This window comes from Urocampus carinirostris, chromosome 8 (genome assembly GCF_059441175.1).
Source record: "Urocampus carinirostris isolate Australia breed hairy pipefish chromosome 8, RoL_Ucar_1.0, whole genome shotgun sequence".
Classification (NCBI taxonomy): domain Eukaryota; kingdom Metazoa; phylum Chordata; class Actinopteri; order Syngnathiformes; family Syngnathidae; genus Urocampus; species Urocampus carinirostris.
Window position 1 is genome coordinate 34,044,616 of NC_142356.1, and position 17,606 is coordinate 34,062,221.

The 17,606-nt window shown below is 39.8% G+C and overlaps 1 protein-coding gene across 1 annotated transcript in view; it reads right to left on the minus strand.

Moving 5' to 3' along the window:
* Positions 1-17,606, minus strand: part of dnah6 (dynein, axonemal, heavy chain 6) — a 108,324-nt gene that overhangs the window by 14,648 nt on the left and 76,070 nt on the right. The window contains exons 66-75 of the mRNA XM_088342500.1: positions 11,080-11,215; positions 10,799-10,971; positions 8,869-9,059; positions 6,192-6,352; positions 5,994-6,082; positions 4,314-4,460; positions 4,109-4,247; positions 3,870-3,989; positions 2,600-2,721; positions 117-246 (exon numbers count right to left, since the gene is read on the minus strand). Coding sequence (XP_088198626.1) covers positions 117-246; positions 2,600-2,721; positions 3,870-3,989; positions 4,109-4,247; positions 4,314-4,460; positions 5,994-6,082; positions 6,192-6,352; positions 8,869-9,059; positions 10,799-10,971; positions 11,080-11,215 — 1,408 coding nt within the window. The remainder of the gene's footprint in view (positions 1-116; positions 247-2,599; positions 2,722-3,869; positions 3,990-4,108; positions 4,248-4,313; positions 4,461-5,993; positions 6,083-6,191; positions 6,353-8,868; positions 9,060-10,798; positions 10,972-11,079; positions 11,216-17,606) is intronic.

Genomic DNA, 17,606 nt, shown 5'->3' on the forward strand with positions numbered 1-17,606 from the left:
CCTAATAGGGGTTCATTTTGGAACAATAGACGGACAATAAACGAAGGATTACTGTATTTATTTATTCATGTATTTATTTCTACATTTGGTAGAATCTGTCCTTGATAACTGCATACCAGGTAGCTTTGCGAGTATAGCATCGGCAAGTTCGCACACAATCTCATCGTTGCTTTTGGCTCCAAGCTGGGCTGAAGAGCGAGGATTTACATCCAGAATGGTATTGATGAGATTCATGGTTTCTCTGCGCTGTGGAAACACACTCATATGCATTGGGCATACCAATTGTTTTGTTTTTAAAACTCTGAAATGTTGTTATTTCTAATACAGAGGCACCTCGTAAATTTTACGCTTCAGTCATTGCTGGTTCTCTGCTTCGGAGATTATGAGTTGAATAGTGTTTAATGTCATTAATATCACCGTATCGTACATTGTGTTCTGCTGTGTGTGTTCGGTGGGTGTGGCTGTCTGTGTGCTCGACTGTCATAGGCAGGTGTATACTTTCAGTCTAAGTGAGTGAAACAGCCACACTGGTCGGGCGCAGAAGTCAATCAGTCCACGAAAATGAACTGCAACCATGGCAAGAGCTAGTAGTTAAGCGTCTCATTACATTGAAAATAAATTCATCACTTAAATTGGACTTTTAACAAAGTCAGAAGAGTGCAAAGAAATGCTAATCACCAATAGCTATCTACCTCTCCTCTTAGCCACTTTCTGACACTGAAAAGAGAAGCCTTTAAATTAGTGTTCTGTATTTTTTTTTGTAGATCAATAGTTGTTATTTACCGTATTTTCCGCACTATAAGGCGCACCGGGTTATAGGGCGCACCCCGAAAAAATAGTTTTTGGTCCTATTTTTGACATACATAAGACGCACCGGATTATAAGGCGCTACAATGGGAACGTGGACAAAACAGTCAGATAGTTCAGTCCAACTTATTACCCCCTTAACATTCCGAAAGCTTGCAAAGACGCAAATACGTGTCGAGAACACGTGCGGATGCGGTGTCCGTAAGCTGTCACTCAAATGCATCGTTCCATCATTCGGAAGGTTAAAGTCTTGGGATTCAAGAAATGTTAACCATTCCTTAGTATCTATTTTATTTTTCGCTCGCAACTTTACTGTGCATATGAAAATAAACACTTGGAATTGAGTTTAATTTAAAAATAGACACTCCATTCCATCCATTATCTGCACCCCTTATCACAGAAACATCGAGTTCAGTCTGAAACAAGATACAGGGACAATATAAAACCCGAAGTAGCTAACCGAAGTCGTTGTGTTCATAATAATGTGCAGCCAATGTCCTCTTATATCCGTGAGGGTAGTAAATCCAGGAGAATAAAATAATTTCAAATACAGAATAGAAAAAAATGCTTTCTCTATGCCGTCAGCCACGTGCCATAAACATTCATCTTTTTTGGCCAATTGCAGGCTTTGTGTTGCCGTTTAAGCCAATGCCAGCCTGTAAATGATAAAAAGGATCCGCCCCTTGACCTCCGAATAACTTTAGCCAATAGTGATCGATTCAACTGATGATTGACACATCTTTTCGGCCAATTGCAGGCTTTGTTTTACAGTTTAAGCCAATGCCAGCCTGTAAATGATAAAAAGAAAACCGCCCCTTGACCTCCGAATAACTTTAGCCAATAGTGATCGATTCAACTGATGATTGACACATCTTTTTCGGCCAATTGCAGGCTCTGTTTTACAGTTTAAGCCAATGCCAGCCTGTAAATGATAAAAAGGATCCGCCCCTTGACCTTCGAATAACTTTAGCCAATGGTGATAGATTTAACTGATGATTGACACATCTTTTTCGGCCAATTGCAGGCTTTGTTTTACAGTTTAAGCCAATGCCAGCCTGTAAATGATAAAAAGGATCCGCCCCTTGACCACCGAATAACTTTAGCCAATAGTGATCGATTCAACTGATGATTGACACATCTTTTTCGGCCAATTGCAGGCTTTGTTTGCCGTTTAAGCCAATGCCAGCCTGTAAATGATAAAAAGGATCCGCCCCCTTTACCTCCGAATAACTTTAGCCAATAGTGATCGATTCAAATGCTGATTGACACATTGGTTAGCCATTGAAACGCCGGTAAATAAATCCCAGCATACACCGCGTACTACTTGGCGTTCGGGGGAAAATCTAGTCGGCGGCTGCAAGTTAGTTGGAAAACTTTGCAATTTTAAAATTGATCCATAAATAAGGCGCACTGTATTATAAGGCGCATGGTCAGCTTTTGAAAAAAATAAAGGCTTTTAGGTGCGCCTTATAGTGCGGAAAATACAGTAGTTACAATCATATACTCTTAGTCGGTAAGGACGTTATCTCGAGGGCAATTGCGGGCTTTCATGAAGGGGCGTCACTATCTCACAAATTTTCACGTTTCACTGGGGGTTATGGTCCCCATTACCCGCGATAACCAAGGGATTAATATATGCCTACTTTTTTCCAACCACTGTCATCAAAGATTATTCCAAAGTATCTTAGAAACAACAAGTAGAGTACAATGTTGCACATTGAAAACAAAAATGGCAATATTTTGCACATAACAGACTCCATAACACTGGAGATCTCAGATTTAAACTTCATACCTGGAAGGCCAGATTTGCATTTTCATGCATGCCAAATACTTCAGGGTCATCAATGATCGGAAGGTTCTCAATATAGTCGATGTATAATTCCATGGAGCTCAATGGAGGGGCGTAATACACACCTTGTGAGGAGTAATACAACAGTATTATAACAATTTAGAACAGAGTAAAAGCTGTCTGACTCAATTTACCAAGATCAATCCCTGGTTTAGTCAAAATTATATTACTATATGGAATAATATTTCACCAAAAGATAAAGTCAATAAATTACAAGCCTCATTTAAAATACCTTGTCTGAGATAACAAGTGTGGAGTTCAATTAATTAGGTGTTTTTATGGGTAAAATGGTGTAAATCACATTGCCTGTTGAAGGGATGAAGAAAGCACGTTTTTTAATGAGGCGGTGGATAAGACTAAGAAGGAAAAGCCAATTTGAAAAACCCTAAGACATACAGTATTTCTTTTTTTTTTTTTAAATCATGCTTGCATTTTGAATAAAATACATAGCTTTCTTGATGTATTGAATAAAAAAAACATAAAAATATTTGACTTTAACCCCAATTATATCAAACTAGTGCTGTATAAATCAGAACATAGCTTAGACCTCAGAGTTACAGCTTCTTTACCTTATGTCAAAATCAAGACCCGCGGGACACATCCAACCTACGAGAAAGTTTTCTACAGCCCTTAAGATGATCATTAGTAGGCAAAACTGAATGCATTAACTGGTTTACAGTTGAATTAATGCAGTCTCACACCTGAACCAACTCACCCCGCTATACATACTAAAAAATATAATTATAATATTAAACAAATAAAATACTAATAGCGCAATAAGATTAGACAGCATCGGATCTAATTACTGGGCTGGGCATACCTAAGTAGTATTATAGCATTTACTGCCCTACAATAGTCAGAATAAGCATTTGGTTTGCATTTAGTTTTACAATAATGACCCTACAGACTTGCTTATTTGAGATACTCAGAAATGTATGGCAGGCTGAAATCATCCAAAAACAGAACAGATGTTTGACATGACTGCCTTAACTATTTGAAGCTCAATAATAGCTATACTCCCCCAATAAATGCTTTAATTTAATGTTTTATATTGTCATTTAATCAGGTTTAGAGAATCAAGAGTTAGAACAGCTTTAAAAGTTTTACCTCAGCAATACATCTTTAACTTTTGACAGCAAAACTTGCACTATGTTTCTATAATATATACACGCAGGTTAAATAACCTGAGAATAAATGTAAATAGTATTGGTACCGGATTCTGAATAGGTGTAGCGAGGAGCCAGGGTTTTGGGGGAAAAGAAGCCTTTCAAGACTGTCTTGAGGCAGCGTTGGTCCCAGGTATCTGTCACTCTGCCTCCATAAGTGATCTCACCTGAGGGTTGATACAAAATCACATTTGACCAGTTTTCCACGAGTGAAGGATCAATAACTGCTAATCTCTTTTTATTTGCTTCACTCTTTCAATCAAATTCTTGATTCGGGTCCACCTACTCGTGATGTATGTGAGCGCATCCCACGGAATGTTGGCGTTTTTGCAGTATAGCTCAAGGTTGAGCAGAGCACACTCCCTGTCACTGTCACTGAACTCGTAAGGAATGTTCCAGCCCAGAGGGCCAAACTTTTTACGCTCCTGAAGGGCAAGGTAAACGGTGAGTTAAGAAATTACAAAATACTGCACGATCTAATCGGTGTCAACCTGAATGACGGCATGGAAAAAGCACAGTCCGAAAACCATTTTCTTCCATTCCAGCCCCAGGGCGTGCTCTTCAAAGAAGTCGTTCGATATTTCAGTGAAAGCTCGACGGATGTTTGCACGTAGGCCTTTAGGAGGTTCATTTGTCACCTTGAGCATGCAAATACAGGCAAACACAGCTCAGTAATATGCAAATGCAAACAACCATCAATTCCATGTGCAAATTTAAGGAAGAAACTCAACTTTGTATAAGACACAGACCATTACAAATGGCAAAACTCATTCATGTCCATTTCTTACTTTTTAAAATAATATGTGGCAAAATGTCTGGTACAGAAAAGTAACACATTGAGCTGTGATTAAGACATAGTTTGCAGACTGTGTCCGCAGCAATCTTATTCAACTTGCGCAACAGTCAATTTAAACTAAATTGGCATTGAAATTTACGCAGGTGTCACGGTTGCCATGGCGCCCAGTTGCCCCGCCCATGGACACTGGCTGAGACGTGTTGACTGATTGCTCCTTGGGAGTACTTAAACACGGTCCTTTGAGCCGTTGTCTGAGCGTCTGTGAAACTTCTGCAAGACTCCTGTTAAACTCTGTGAAAAGCCTAATTCTGTGAATTGCCTGCGTTTGATCCTGTTTTATTTTTGGCCTGATTTGTTTGATCTTGACCACTCTTTTGTTTGGATTTCAATCCTCTTCAGCGACCATCGATCCCCGGGTTGAGTGTGCGCGCATTCCTACTCTTCCTTATAAATTGTGAGTATGTTACGCTATTGGGTTCTAAATTCTGTTTCCTACCCTGGTTTGTGACAGCAGGAATGCTAAAAAAAATCATTATAAAAATGCTTAAAATCTTTTAACAAGTAGTGTTGACTGATCGAAAATTTCAGTGTGGCAGCAGGTGACTATGACTAATTATCCGGTATATTCTTCATACTGTGACATCATATTGGATGTGATCAGTCTAATAACTGTCAGATAATTATCATGTACCCGTCCTTAATTAATAACTAGTGTCTTCATGTATAACGATTATTGTATGTAGTAGTAGCAATACTTGGTCTCCTCTCTATCACTTTGTCATGTCCGCAAGGAAAGGGAGCGCTTTAGACCGTTTGCATGGCACAGCAAGTGTACAGGCTGTTGTGGATTTACTTACTTGTACTTAATTCAGCTATCTATATTGGCTCCTGAATTTTAGTCAGTACGGTACTTGAGTTTTGTTTTGAGAATATTTTCATCCCATTCCTGCCTGTATGTGTTACAACAACAACAAGCAGTGTACTCAATTGCGTAATGTTTCACACAATTCTTAATGAGGGATCTGGGAAGTCAGGGCAAGAGGGAAAAAAAAAAAACCAATCCGGTGCCCGCTGGGCAGGAGAAGCAGGAAGCCCTCATGAACGAAGCGTGGTCGGGGATCGGCTGTGGTGAAATGGGCACCACAGCGGGGTACATCTGCGGGAAGGGCCTGGTGCGCATCTGAACTTGCCGCCAACACCCCTTGCGACCAATCCAACCAAATTGAATAAACCACATCGCATTGCAAGGCGGAAAAAAAAGTAGCGGCTTGTAGTCCGAAATTTAACTGATTGAAAATCCTAAATCAATTTGGGATGAAATATTTCACTCCGAACTTATCTCTGTCATGTCATTAATATTCAAGATGAAGTTTACCTTTACAGAGTTCTGAAGCACGGTAACCGGAAACCATTTATTGGGCATGGAACTGAGAAACAAACGGAAGTTCTCATGGATGGATGTATCTGCATCGAGAAAGAACACCTCACTCAATGAACATGCATAGCCTCTTTTTTTTTTTTTTTTTACATTTTTAGGTTTTTATATATTCAAAAATGTTATATTTTGTAGTACCAGGTTCTGCAAAGGTTTTAATGATCTCCTCCATAGGAAGCATCCAAGAAACTGCTAAATGACAATTTTGCAAGAAAACCCAGCCTCCGTCCTCCAATGCTGATTTGATCATTTTCTCAGCTATGGGTCCCTGTCCTTGACCCAATGAAATTGACTCCACCCTGATGGTGACATAGAATGGAATATTCACTAAAAGTTAAAATATCATTTCAGCATCATCATCATTTCATCACATTTCTTAGAGACCCTGTTATCATTATGTTTTTTTCCCCTAACGATTGTAGACAAATGTTATTGTCCATCCATCAAAACAAAAGTACACAAAAAGACATGTTTAAATAATCATTTTTTAACTATCTTTCCCACTATTGGTCATTACCTGATTACCGATTTCGATGTTATTTTCAGTGGAAGTCATTTAGCAAAATGGCCATATCCAGAAATGGCAGGATAAAAAATCCAATTGTGCCTGGAATCCAATTGTGTAAACCCAATATAGATAGATAGATAATCATATTGCCGATTTTATGCAACTTTTTTTGTCGGGAAAAATTTCATTTATGCCTTAATGAGAGAAAACCACTCATACTAGAAGAAATAAATTGAACCTGACAATTTTTTTTTTCAGATTTGATATTTTCTAATAGCATTTAAGAACACTATTTTTAGGTAAATAAACAATAACAAAGTAGTTATCACTAATAACTTTATTGTAAAATGTTGGTATGAGTATAATTGTTTTTTTTTACAATCAAGGTATTTGTAAAAATAAATATTTACAAAACAAAAATGAAATTTAAAGCTGCTTTCACAAATTTAATAAGGAAAGTTAATTTATTTATTTGAACAAGCCACACTGGATTTTAAGCCCCAGACTTAAACAGCCATAAAAATGAAATAATTCACTTCACTTTCAAGCACATCGCACAGCTGTTTTCTGTTCCGCTCCGAGTTGTTTACATCTCGTGTTTTCGAAACATGTGACCATTAAAGATTGTGATCACAAAATGAGCACATATTTACTACTGCGCCGAAAGAAGACGCGAAAGGGGGCTACGTAGCGTAAAATGTGAGCCTAGTATTTCTAGATGACAGCCTCAGGGCAACCATACTGTGGAGAAAAAAAATTGCATTTGCTTTTTTTCGTTCCACAAGGATTGAAGGATAAAAATCCGCAACCTGACATTGACGCTCATGATACAAAAAGAGAAGTGTAGTGTTTTTGATAGATAATTTCCACAACTAAATTTGTATAAGTTAAGGGGGCGGCAGTAGCTCAGTAGGTAAAGCGCTCGTCTTAGGATCACAAGGTCGCAGGTTTGATTCCGGCTCCTCCATGTTATATGTCAACATGTCCTTGGGCAAGACACTGAATCCCTAATGCCCCGGATAAGCAGGTAGTTGCCTTGCATGGCTGACACTGCTATCGGTTAGTTAGTGTGTGTAAAAGGGAAAGTGTGAAGCACATTTTAAAGCGCTTTAGGACGTCTTTATTGACTTGAAAAGTGCTATATGAATGCAAGACATTTGACATCTCGTTTTATTTAAAATTCTTTGTGGTTTTCATCAAAATTGCTATAAAGTGGGGTAGTAAACTACAGAAGATTCTTAGTATTTAGTAGCGCCGATATTGTGAAAACTAACTACTGTATTACAAAAGGGCACTGCTCCCGAAATGTGCTTAAAATAATCATTTTGATTTAAAGAAATAACAACCTTAAAATATACAAATAGTAAGAAACAACAGAGAACAGAAATGTTTAGATATAAAATTAAAAGTTTCTTTTCTGATTAGAGGAGTGGCTTAAAGGAGCACTATATATGGCCCCTATGCATTAATTAGGCCTCTCCCACTGTTAATGCACTGTGCATTTTTATTTTCTGGGCATTTTCATTTTCATTACGTGGCAATATGACAGAAATAAAGGCACTCCAGACTTTCCGCTTTATGATATTGAAGCCTTTAGTGCACGGATGTCAGACTTAGATATACAAAATGAAATATTTAGCAGTGCAATGGCAATATGATTAGACAACATCAGATCAAACTACTAGACTGGGCCTACCTGAAGCTGACAGTATGTCCTTTACTCGCTTCCAAAGAGAGAATTTGATTTGCATTAATAAAAACAATGTATGGTATGCTGGATCAAATCATCCAATTGGCCGGATCGGGCCTGCGGGCCGTATGTCTGACATGCCTGCTTTAGCAACCATTTACTATTTGTTTTATGAGTTTAAATTGTTCGTTAAAAACATTTTATTCAATTCTAACATATTTTTCTTAAAAAATACCAAACTTTAAATTGTATGCATGAGTAAAGGGAGTGGCTCTCCAATGGAGGCAGTTCAAGGGAAACCAGCTGGTTAGTGAGATTTAAAATCATATAGATAAAACCATAAGTCTATCGATATAAGAATTTCTCGAAATCTTCATAAGAAAATCGGGAAACGCCAGCAAATCATTTTAAAGCTTTACTTACATAAAGTTAATAATTTGTATGATTCCTCCCTCCCTGCCTACCTCATTTCCCTCCCTAGCGACCTTTCCTCATTTTATCCTTCCTGACTTCCATAATTTCTGCCTTCCTTCTTTAGTGTCTTGCAGCAAGTAAACAAATGTTTGGACCAGGCATAGGACAAAAGCTCTTTATATCCATATGTTACATGTTCTTACCTATCAAGACAGCCTCTCTCCTTTGCAAAACGCTGGAAGGCGCCCATTGGGTCTGATCCCGTGCTGAGGATGAAGACTAGTGGTGTGGATGGGGACATGTCATTGTAGAGATTGGCAAGATCAATGGGAGGGTTTTCTACAAACTGCTTTCCTAAACTGACAATCACAAACTCCGTGGCTGCAAAAACAACCTGTATAAAGAACAATGAATACATTTACAAACTTCGTGTCCATATTCGTTTTGGTATCCTTGCTTGTGTGGTGGGCAGTAAACAAATTTAGAACCCGTTTGCCTATAAAAAGCTGTTCAAATTTGCGCTTTCACAAAAAGGGCAGGTAGCATCCTTGCGCCCTATGATTTTCTTTATGAAGTCTTCAGAGAAATAAAATGATAATCGAGAGTGCGTGGAACTCAAAGTAATGCAGTTCATTAAATAGTTGATAAAATTTAATCGTGTGTAACAACAGAAATTGAGCGGGAAGAACTAGAAGAGCTGAAGAGTCTTAACTCAAACAAAGCTTGTCTGGGGCTTGTAATCAACAGGTTTTATTGTTGCTAAGGACGAGACATTTTGAGGATCATTAAAATCAGGATGTGTTTACGTTTCTTAAAGCCTTCTCTCCCACATCTCCTATTAGAGTCTCTTATTAAATTTACTACTTTTCAAATATACATGCCTTTATTTCAACTCCCAAAACACCTCCAAATAACCCAAATTGACTAAAATAGTCATGACTTGGCTGACTTGGATCTGTTTTTTTTTGTATAAAACAAACTAATAATCAACGAGGCAATGTGTATTATTTAGCACTTTCTAGTGGTAACTATTTAACAAAATGGATCCAAATTGACTCGAATTATAAGCAAAATATATGAAAGATCACATAAACGTGCATTTTTTGTAAATATCGGTGAGGTAAGAAGTTTGTCTTTATTTTACACACGATGAGGCTCACCTGACGTGATTGTCCGCCATCTTGACCATTTTTCTTCACAGAACAACCCAATTCCCCAACGCTCGCGTTCAACAAATTTAACACATTTGTAAGAGTTGTGTTTCTTTTTTTTTTTTGGACAAACCTGCCACATTTTAGTATTAACCATGCCTTTTTGGGAGGGTTGTTTGCGCAAAACAGTTAGTGAAGTTGGGTCAAAATAACAAGAGAATTGGATCAGTCAACTAGAAGTTAGAATTTAGAATATGATTTATGGTCACTGTAACATGTCATATGCACAACAAAATTAAAAAGTGCTATTCTGAATGTGTCAGAAAATTATAATAAGTTAAGGGTATTGGTATGAAAATAATGAAATTAAATATAATAATACGTAAGTCAGAATGGATACAAATATTCCTAACTTCCCAAATAATTTATTGGACTTCATGTACAAAATCTGACGAATTTAAGCAGTTCTTATACATTAAGTTGTTTAATTAATGTTCTACCAGCTCGGTAGCCTAGATGGTAGGGCGCCCGCTCCGAGACTGGGAGGTCGCTGGTTCAAGGCTCGGCCGAGTCATACAACATTGGTACTCATTGCCTCCCTGCTTGGCGCTCGGCTTTAAGGGTTGGAATTGGGGGGTTTGGTCACGTAATGACTCCCAACACAGCAGTTGGGTCTAAAAACCCGGCGCCGATCGAAGGCGACGAGTCACGTCGATAGCTTCGCGTGACAAAATGATTTCCGGTAGATATCATGTTGATGGTTGATACTGGCTGAATAATAATAAATATATAATATATATGTAAGCCTCCATAAATGTGTTTAATTGAACTTATTTACACAAATCCTAATTTAAGATGTCTTCTATTTGATTGAATGTTTAGAACTGAATCATCCCTTGTCATTTTTGCCCAATGCCCCAATAAGGACTTAAATCTGTTTTTATTTTTATTTCACAGTTTATATTTCTAATTTAAACCTTACTTTTTCCTCCATGAAGTTCTTGATGAAGACCAACTTTTGAAAAGAAGTCAGCCTTTCATTCCAGTGGCCTTTGACTCCAGGCTTTTTCTGTCCTTCTTCCGACATATCAAGAGGTGGCAATGCTGAAACATAACCCTCCCAAGTTTCGGGATTAAAAGATGTCTCGAAACTTCCTGAATAGAGATAGAAAAAGACTTCATAGTGCATAGATGCTTTTTATCAGAAATCTAGAAAATAAAATACTGGAGCAAGTTTGGTCAGTAAGTGAGGTGCAAGTTTACCGAGCTGGACATGAATGTGCGTCGTGATGATTTCAGTGGCGAGGCCCTTGAAGCAGGGCACTGTTGTTTCCAGGTCACAACATGCCTCCCAGTAAAAATCGCTTAGCCACGGGACATCTGGTCGCTCTGGAACCTCCTGGTAAGATATGAAACCCGTCATGATCACAAGAGTTGGTGCGGGCAAACTAATAACTTATAACAAAAAAACACCACCTACAAGACAAGTTGATGGATGGAACACTCCCAATCAAAAAAGGGGGATAATTAAACATGTTATAAAAGAGTACCCCAATTTCCCATCATTAAATAAAAAACAAACACTTTATTCCAGGCAACGTACTCGCAGGCCGGTCAGCATTGTGGTCCCCAAACCATTCTATGAAATTCAAGATCCTTTTGTGACTTTGCGAGTTTTTCAATCAGTGTGCCAGGGAAACTCTGGTGTGCTGTGAGACTTTGTGTAATGTGCCATAGTAAATTGCCCAGTTTTATTCTGGCAAAAAATCCTGCCATTTTTCAGTATTGTTGCTTTCTTCCAATGATTTGCTGAAGGACTATACAGATTGATTTTTTTCTTTAGATGTATCATATTTTCTACCAACTATAAGGTGCACGTAAAAACATGAACTTTGCAGGAACTTTTATAGGCAGGAAAATAAATAAAAAAAATGCACGACAATGGAATTGTACTTAATACGGTAAACCTTTGTGAATGAATGTATTTCAGTGGTGAAACAAGATTTCCTCATGATAGTTTATGTCTTAAGAATAAGTTTCGATTATTTTATAATGTTATTTTAATGCAACCTTAGCCATTACATTAGTATTATTTCCATATGCCTTATAGTCCAGTTTGCCTTGTATATGAAAACCTATTTCACCAAGGACTATTTTCGAAGGTGCGCTTGCCATTTTGTTTGTCACTTTGTACTCCCTTTCGTAATTAAATGCAATCCCTCTTTCTGAGCACCCCTTCCTCTAGTCAAGTCAAGTCAAGTCATATTTATTTGTGTAGCCCTTAATCACAAAAATGTCTCAAAGGACTGCACAGGATTACAATTACACAATTACCTGATCTTAAACCAACATGCGGGCAAGGAACAACTCAAAACCTCAGCGTGAGGAAAAAGAGAAACCTTGAGAAGGGACCTCACAAGTGGTAATCCCCCTTCCAGGATGACCAGGGTGAATTAGATTTAGAATTACAGAACACAAACATACAAAACACTAGGTAACATGTTGAAAATTTGTCCGGAAAGTGCATGACAGCAACGACGCCCCCAGCGTGTAAACTAGTCCAAATAGTCTATGGTGTGCTTGTCGTCTGATTCACCTTATGGTCCAGAAAAGACAGTAATAGTTATGTGCTTATAAAGTAGTATCCAATAAATATATTAAAATACAAATTTGTTTGAAAAAGCTGTTAAAATTGGACTGCAAAAAAAAAAGAATCCCCCCAAAAAAATCTTGCATCTAATTGTAATAAATGTATTGTGTTACTAAAAAAAACAAAAAAAACAAAACAAACAAAAAAAAAACAATGTCGAGTAATAAAAATGTTTAACTGGCAGATACTTTTACGCATTTTAAGAATTATTTGTGTTTGGAGTGGGAGAGCGAGCTACAACGCACTGGTCCTGGACCTGTTAAGACAAAAGAGGAGCTGGGACACAAGGCAACCCACAGATCCCAGTCCCTCCACAGGCCAGAGTCTCCCAAGCCCAGCAGAGTAGTTCCACAGAAGTGGATTAAAAGGCCTCCAGCAAACAGATGAGCAAGTGGGGACAGTTAGACGAGCACATGTCGTAAATCATCCAAGCCACAGCCTAATTTGACGTTGAGAGCAGACTGCAAGCGATGACTACCATAAACGCCAGCTATGGCTTAGAAAAATTCAGCTGGACTGAGGAGGCCAACACCGAAACCACCCCCTACATAATAAACCGCAGAGCCACAAAGATAAATCAACCGTGTCAAGAGCTCCTAACCCTCAAAAAACAGTTCACGAGAGATACTGAGGAGAAGCAACCATTAGCAGAGCTGCGTGACATTCTGCGAAATAATCGGACAACTCTACACAGCGCAGAGAGGCACAGGAGACATGGAAGAGAAATAGCAAGGAAGCGGGCGGCCTTCATTGCCAATCCCTTTCATTTTTCTATGCAGTTGCTTGGGGCCAAATAAAGTTGAGCTTGCACTACACCTCCACCATGTCCCCAACAAGATCAAGCACCTGTTCCTGGATTATCATGCTAATTTTAGGCTCAGGTTCACTTCGGGGTCTGTAACATCAGAATGGCATCATCATATTGGGAAAGGCATAATAACAGGTCGTCCCATTTCCGTTACCTTTTTTGGTTTGTCAGATACAAGATAGTCAAAGCTGCAGAGGTGGAATGCGGAAGGCCACTATCCAGATCAGGTGTTAGCCAGCCTCCAATAAGAGCATATAATGATGACATTACCATAATGCCAACATCTGTCCCTGGAGAAGGTGGATTCTGCAAGGTTTGGAGAGACTATTCACAAGGAAGAGCTTTAAGTTTTCAAAGTCAAGACCTGTGCTTCTGAAAAGGGGGAAGATGGTGGGTAAGTTCAGGTTTTTGATCTCGTACCATTATCCTAACAATTTTGTAACAACTAAGAGCTTCTGAGAGACTCTGCTGCTATCCAGGAGTTTGGTGAACAACTGGATATGTGGCTCGCCAAAGTGGGCAAGTCTGGCCTGCCTGGTAGATTTTAATGTCTGGATCTACCAGGACTCCATTCTACCCAGAGTCTTGTGGCCTCTCTTGGCCTATGAAGTCCCACTATCAACTGTAGATCTCCTCGAAAGGAAGATCGGTTGCTTTCTTTAGAAGTGGCTGGGGCTTTCCCGCAGCCTGTACAAGACAAGCAACTACCAGCTATCCTTCAGTGGGCTCACTGAGAAGTTCAAGGTGGCACGTACTTGAGTGGCTCTGCAATATATGGATTCCAAGGACAGAAAGGTGTCATCAGCTGGGGTTGAAGTGAGAACCGGAAGGAACTGGAGAAATGAGAAGTAAATGACACCCTCAGGATGAAGACACGAGTAAGGTTTGTGGCAACGGGAAGAGAAAGCTTCTTCCCAAAGACCCAAGTGAGCCAGGCAGGGGGAAAGGAGAGACACCATCTTCTCCAAGAGGAGGTCAGAGCATGTGTGGAGTAAGAGCGGGTGAGCATGGACAATGTGGGAGAAACATTACAGCGCAAAGTAAACTGGTCAAACTTCATGCCGACAGACTTCAAATGTATCAGGTTCTTTGTGCAGGCAGTTTCCGACGTCCTACCAAACCCAGCGAACCTTCATGTGTGGCGGATGAGAGAGACACCCTCCTGTCCCCTTTGCTCTAGAAGAGGGCCCTTGAAACTACTGCTCAGCAGCTGCCCAAAGTCCCTGGCTGATGGTTGCTATCGCTGGCACCAAGACCAGGTTCTAAAAGCAGTTGCTGAGAGCATCGCCCTGGCAATCAACATAGGGGCAAATACCATCAATCCCCGTGCAAGACAGTCCCTTTCATCAAGGCAGGAGAGAAACATCAGGCATGCACACAAACAACAAAATAACTCCTCCACATTGCCTCTGATTGGCATTTGCACGTTGACCTTGGAAAACAACTATGGTTCCTCCAAGACAATACAGCAACATCACCCAGACCAGACATGATCATCACCTCTGAGGTTACAAAACACCTGATAATGCTGGAACTCACAGTCCTGTGGGAAGAGCATTCAGGAAGAGAATTCGGCTGCAGAGGTTTTGCTGAACCATCCTACTGCAAAGGCCTAGGACAGTTGGGTGTTACAGGGTCAGCCAACAGGAAAGCAAAAAGGCACTAGTTGGCTATGGCTTAAAAGGGCAGATCCGTGGGCTGCTACTGGAATGCAAGGTAATGGCCCGGTCACACAGCCGTTTGCATCTGTATCGCGGCTGAATCACGACCAGAAATTTTTGCCCGTGAAGCAGACGCTGTTGGACGCTTTGAGATCGCGATACAGACGAGATACAGCCATGCTTTAAACGCGGCAAGAAATTCACACACGGTTGGCCGCGCGAAAAAGTTTTGCGCTGCTCTAAACTTTAGACCACGGGTAACCGCGGGCGGCACACGTGGTACACACGCGGATATGACGCGGTACAGACGCGGAACGACGTGCTACAGACGCGGAACGACGTGCTACGGCCGCGGCCAGGGCGTGGTTACACGCGGGTAGAACGCGGAATTTTAGCGGGTAATCTCGGGTGGAGCACGGTCATAGCACGTTTGTTCTGCGCCTGTATCGCGGCGTTATCACGTGAGTTAGCGTGTGTAACGCGTGTGACGGTCAAACGCCTTTCTCCGCGTATATTCAGCGCGATTTGCCGAGCACACGTCAGTTGTGCTCGAGACATCAAGGGGTGAACATGGATCCCCGTCACCGTAGTGACCTCGTCTTAATCCATTTTTATTTCTTGACATTTCTTTTCATAGCAAGATAATAAAATAAAAAAGAAAAACTATTACAATAATAACATATTGGCTTCTTCTTCGGTGCCATAGCTTGAAATCTTTATCTTCACGGGACTGTGTCTTGAGCGGTTATGATTTCTACAGCCCGGCTCGGCAGCTTTTATACCCGTGGTCCACACGCGGAAAGGATGTGGAACTGACGCGATGAGGAAGCGGAACAGTCGCCGGCGTCTGTTTTGCGGGCGTACCACGGATGAACAGCCGGTTGGCCAATTTTGCGCATTTTCTACCGCGGGCAACCACGGGCAAAAAAAAAAAAATCGCAAAATTTTACCAGCGATACAGATGCAAACGGCTGTGTGACCGGGCCCTTAGGCATGATTAACCTCAGCTGGATCACCTGGGCGAGAGTTTATGTTGTTGCAAGACCCGAAAAACCTCAATGAACTTAGGATACATGACTGATGATGCGTCACAGTTGTATCCAGGAGATGTTTATTTCAAGTAAATTTTCTAGAAAAAAATAGATACAATTAAGTCTTACCCTTTAAAAATACAATAAAATCCTAAATTACAGCTCTGTTTTTCACCCAATATATAACCTGCACTACCTGCTGAGCCATGGTGACCGCAAATGATAAGAACAACTTATTTAACCTTAACAGAAGAAGAAATTGGCGCAAGGAATTAATTGTTTTCGATGGCTGTTGTGCCTCAACATTTTTTTAATCCAACAAACCGTGCCTCAGCTCAAAAAAAGGTTGGGAAACACAGTTCTATGCTTTTATACTCACTACCTTGAGTTCTTACCAGAGGCTCTTACTTGCACATATTAATCTTTAAGAGGGGGCTACTGGGAGGGAACTATAATATGTAAAACATGCATTCTTTATATGACCCCAGCAAATCAAGGTGAACATTACATTTTTAAAAAACACAGAAAATCTGTTGTGAAAGATTTTTTAAAATGAAGGTTTAAATCAGATTCATGAAAGATTATCCAAAAAGCAGAGTAGCTGGCACTTGTGGCAGCAAATCAATTCCATTTTAAAATCAAGTTCCTTCTAGCGCTCCTCATCAGCATAACAAATTTATTTCTTTACTATCCAGCATGGAAGCCTGAGGAGAGATGATAAAATGCATTAAAAGCAAAAGGCAGCAAGTGGAACAGCACTTTGACAATACAACCTCAGCTGAACGACAACAAATTTAAGAGAGAAAATCTTTATCAGAAGCTGCCAATCATTTATACTCACATGCAAATAGAGAACAGGAAGTCATCCCGTATAGGGATGGGTATAAAAAGCAGTACTTTTTGACGTATAGACTGATTTGGGTTTGTATTACCTAATACTCATTCATACCAAGTTAAACAAACAGAGCCATCCTTTGGGTCCAACGCTTTCTAAGCTGAGACTGTGTAGAATAGTTTTAATGGTGGACCTTTAATTCAGGCTTCAAACCTTAGCCTAACAAACTCAAAATATTTGAAAGGAATCGACAACATGCGAGAAACAGTCATGAAGTGGAACCAAAATATTCAAATATTTTATATTATATTTGCGGCGAAACAAATGAGTCCTAGATGTTGCGCAAACAGTGTTCTCTCAGTTCAACCAACTGACTTCGGGAGTGCCCCTATGACTTCTAAATGATCCACTGTCGACCTAAACGACTAACAAGGGCAAACAGTACATCTGTGTGTCATTAAGTCTTAGTTTAAATGCACCTGCTGTGTAATGGGCTTAAAGGTCTGTCAAATGAAGACCACTGAAGAACACTGGTTTGCTAAATACAGGATGATTAAGTCAGAAAATCTTTTGGAGTTTACAAGAGATCTGAGAATCGGGCACAGGTTCACCTTCCAACAGGATAATGATAAATCCAAATCTACAATGGAATAGTTTAAAACTACCAAGATAAAGTTGTTAGAAGTCCAGATTCCAATCCTGTAGAGCATCTGTTGACTATTGTATGCTACAGCTTATATATTGCTTTCTTACTCAGCCGGTCAAATAATGAGAAAGATGTAGGTTAATTTATTTGTAATAACTG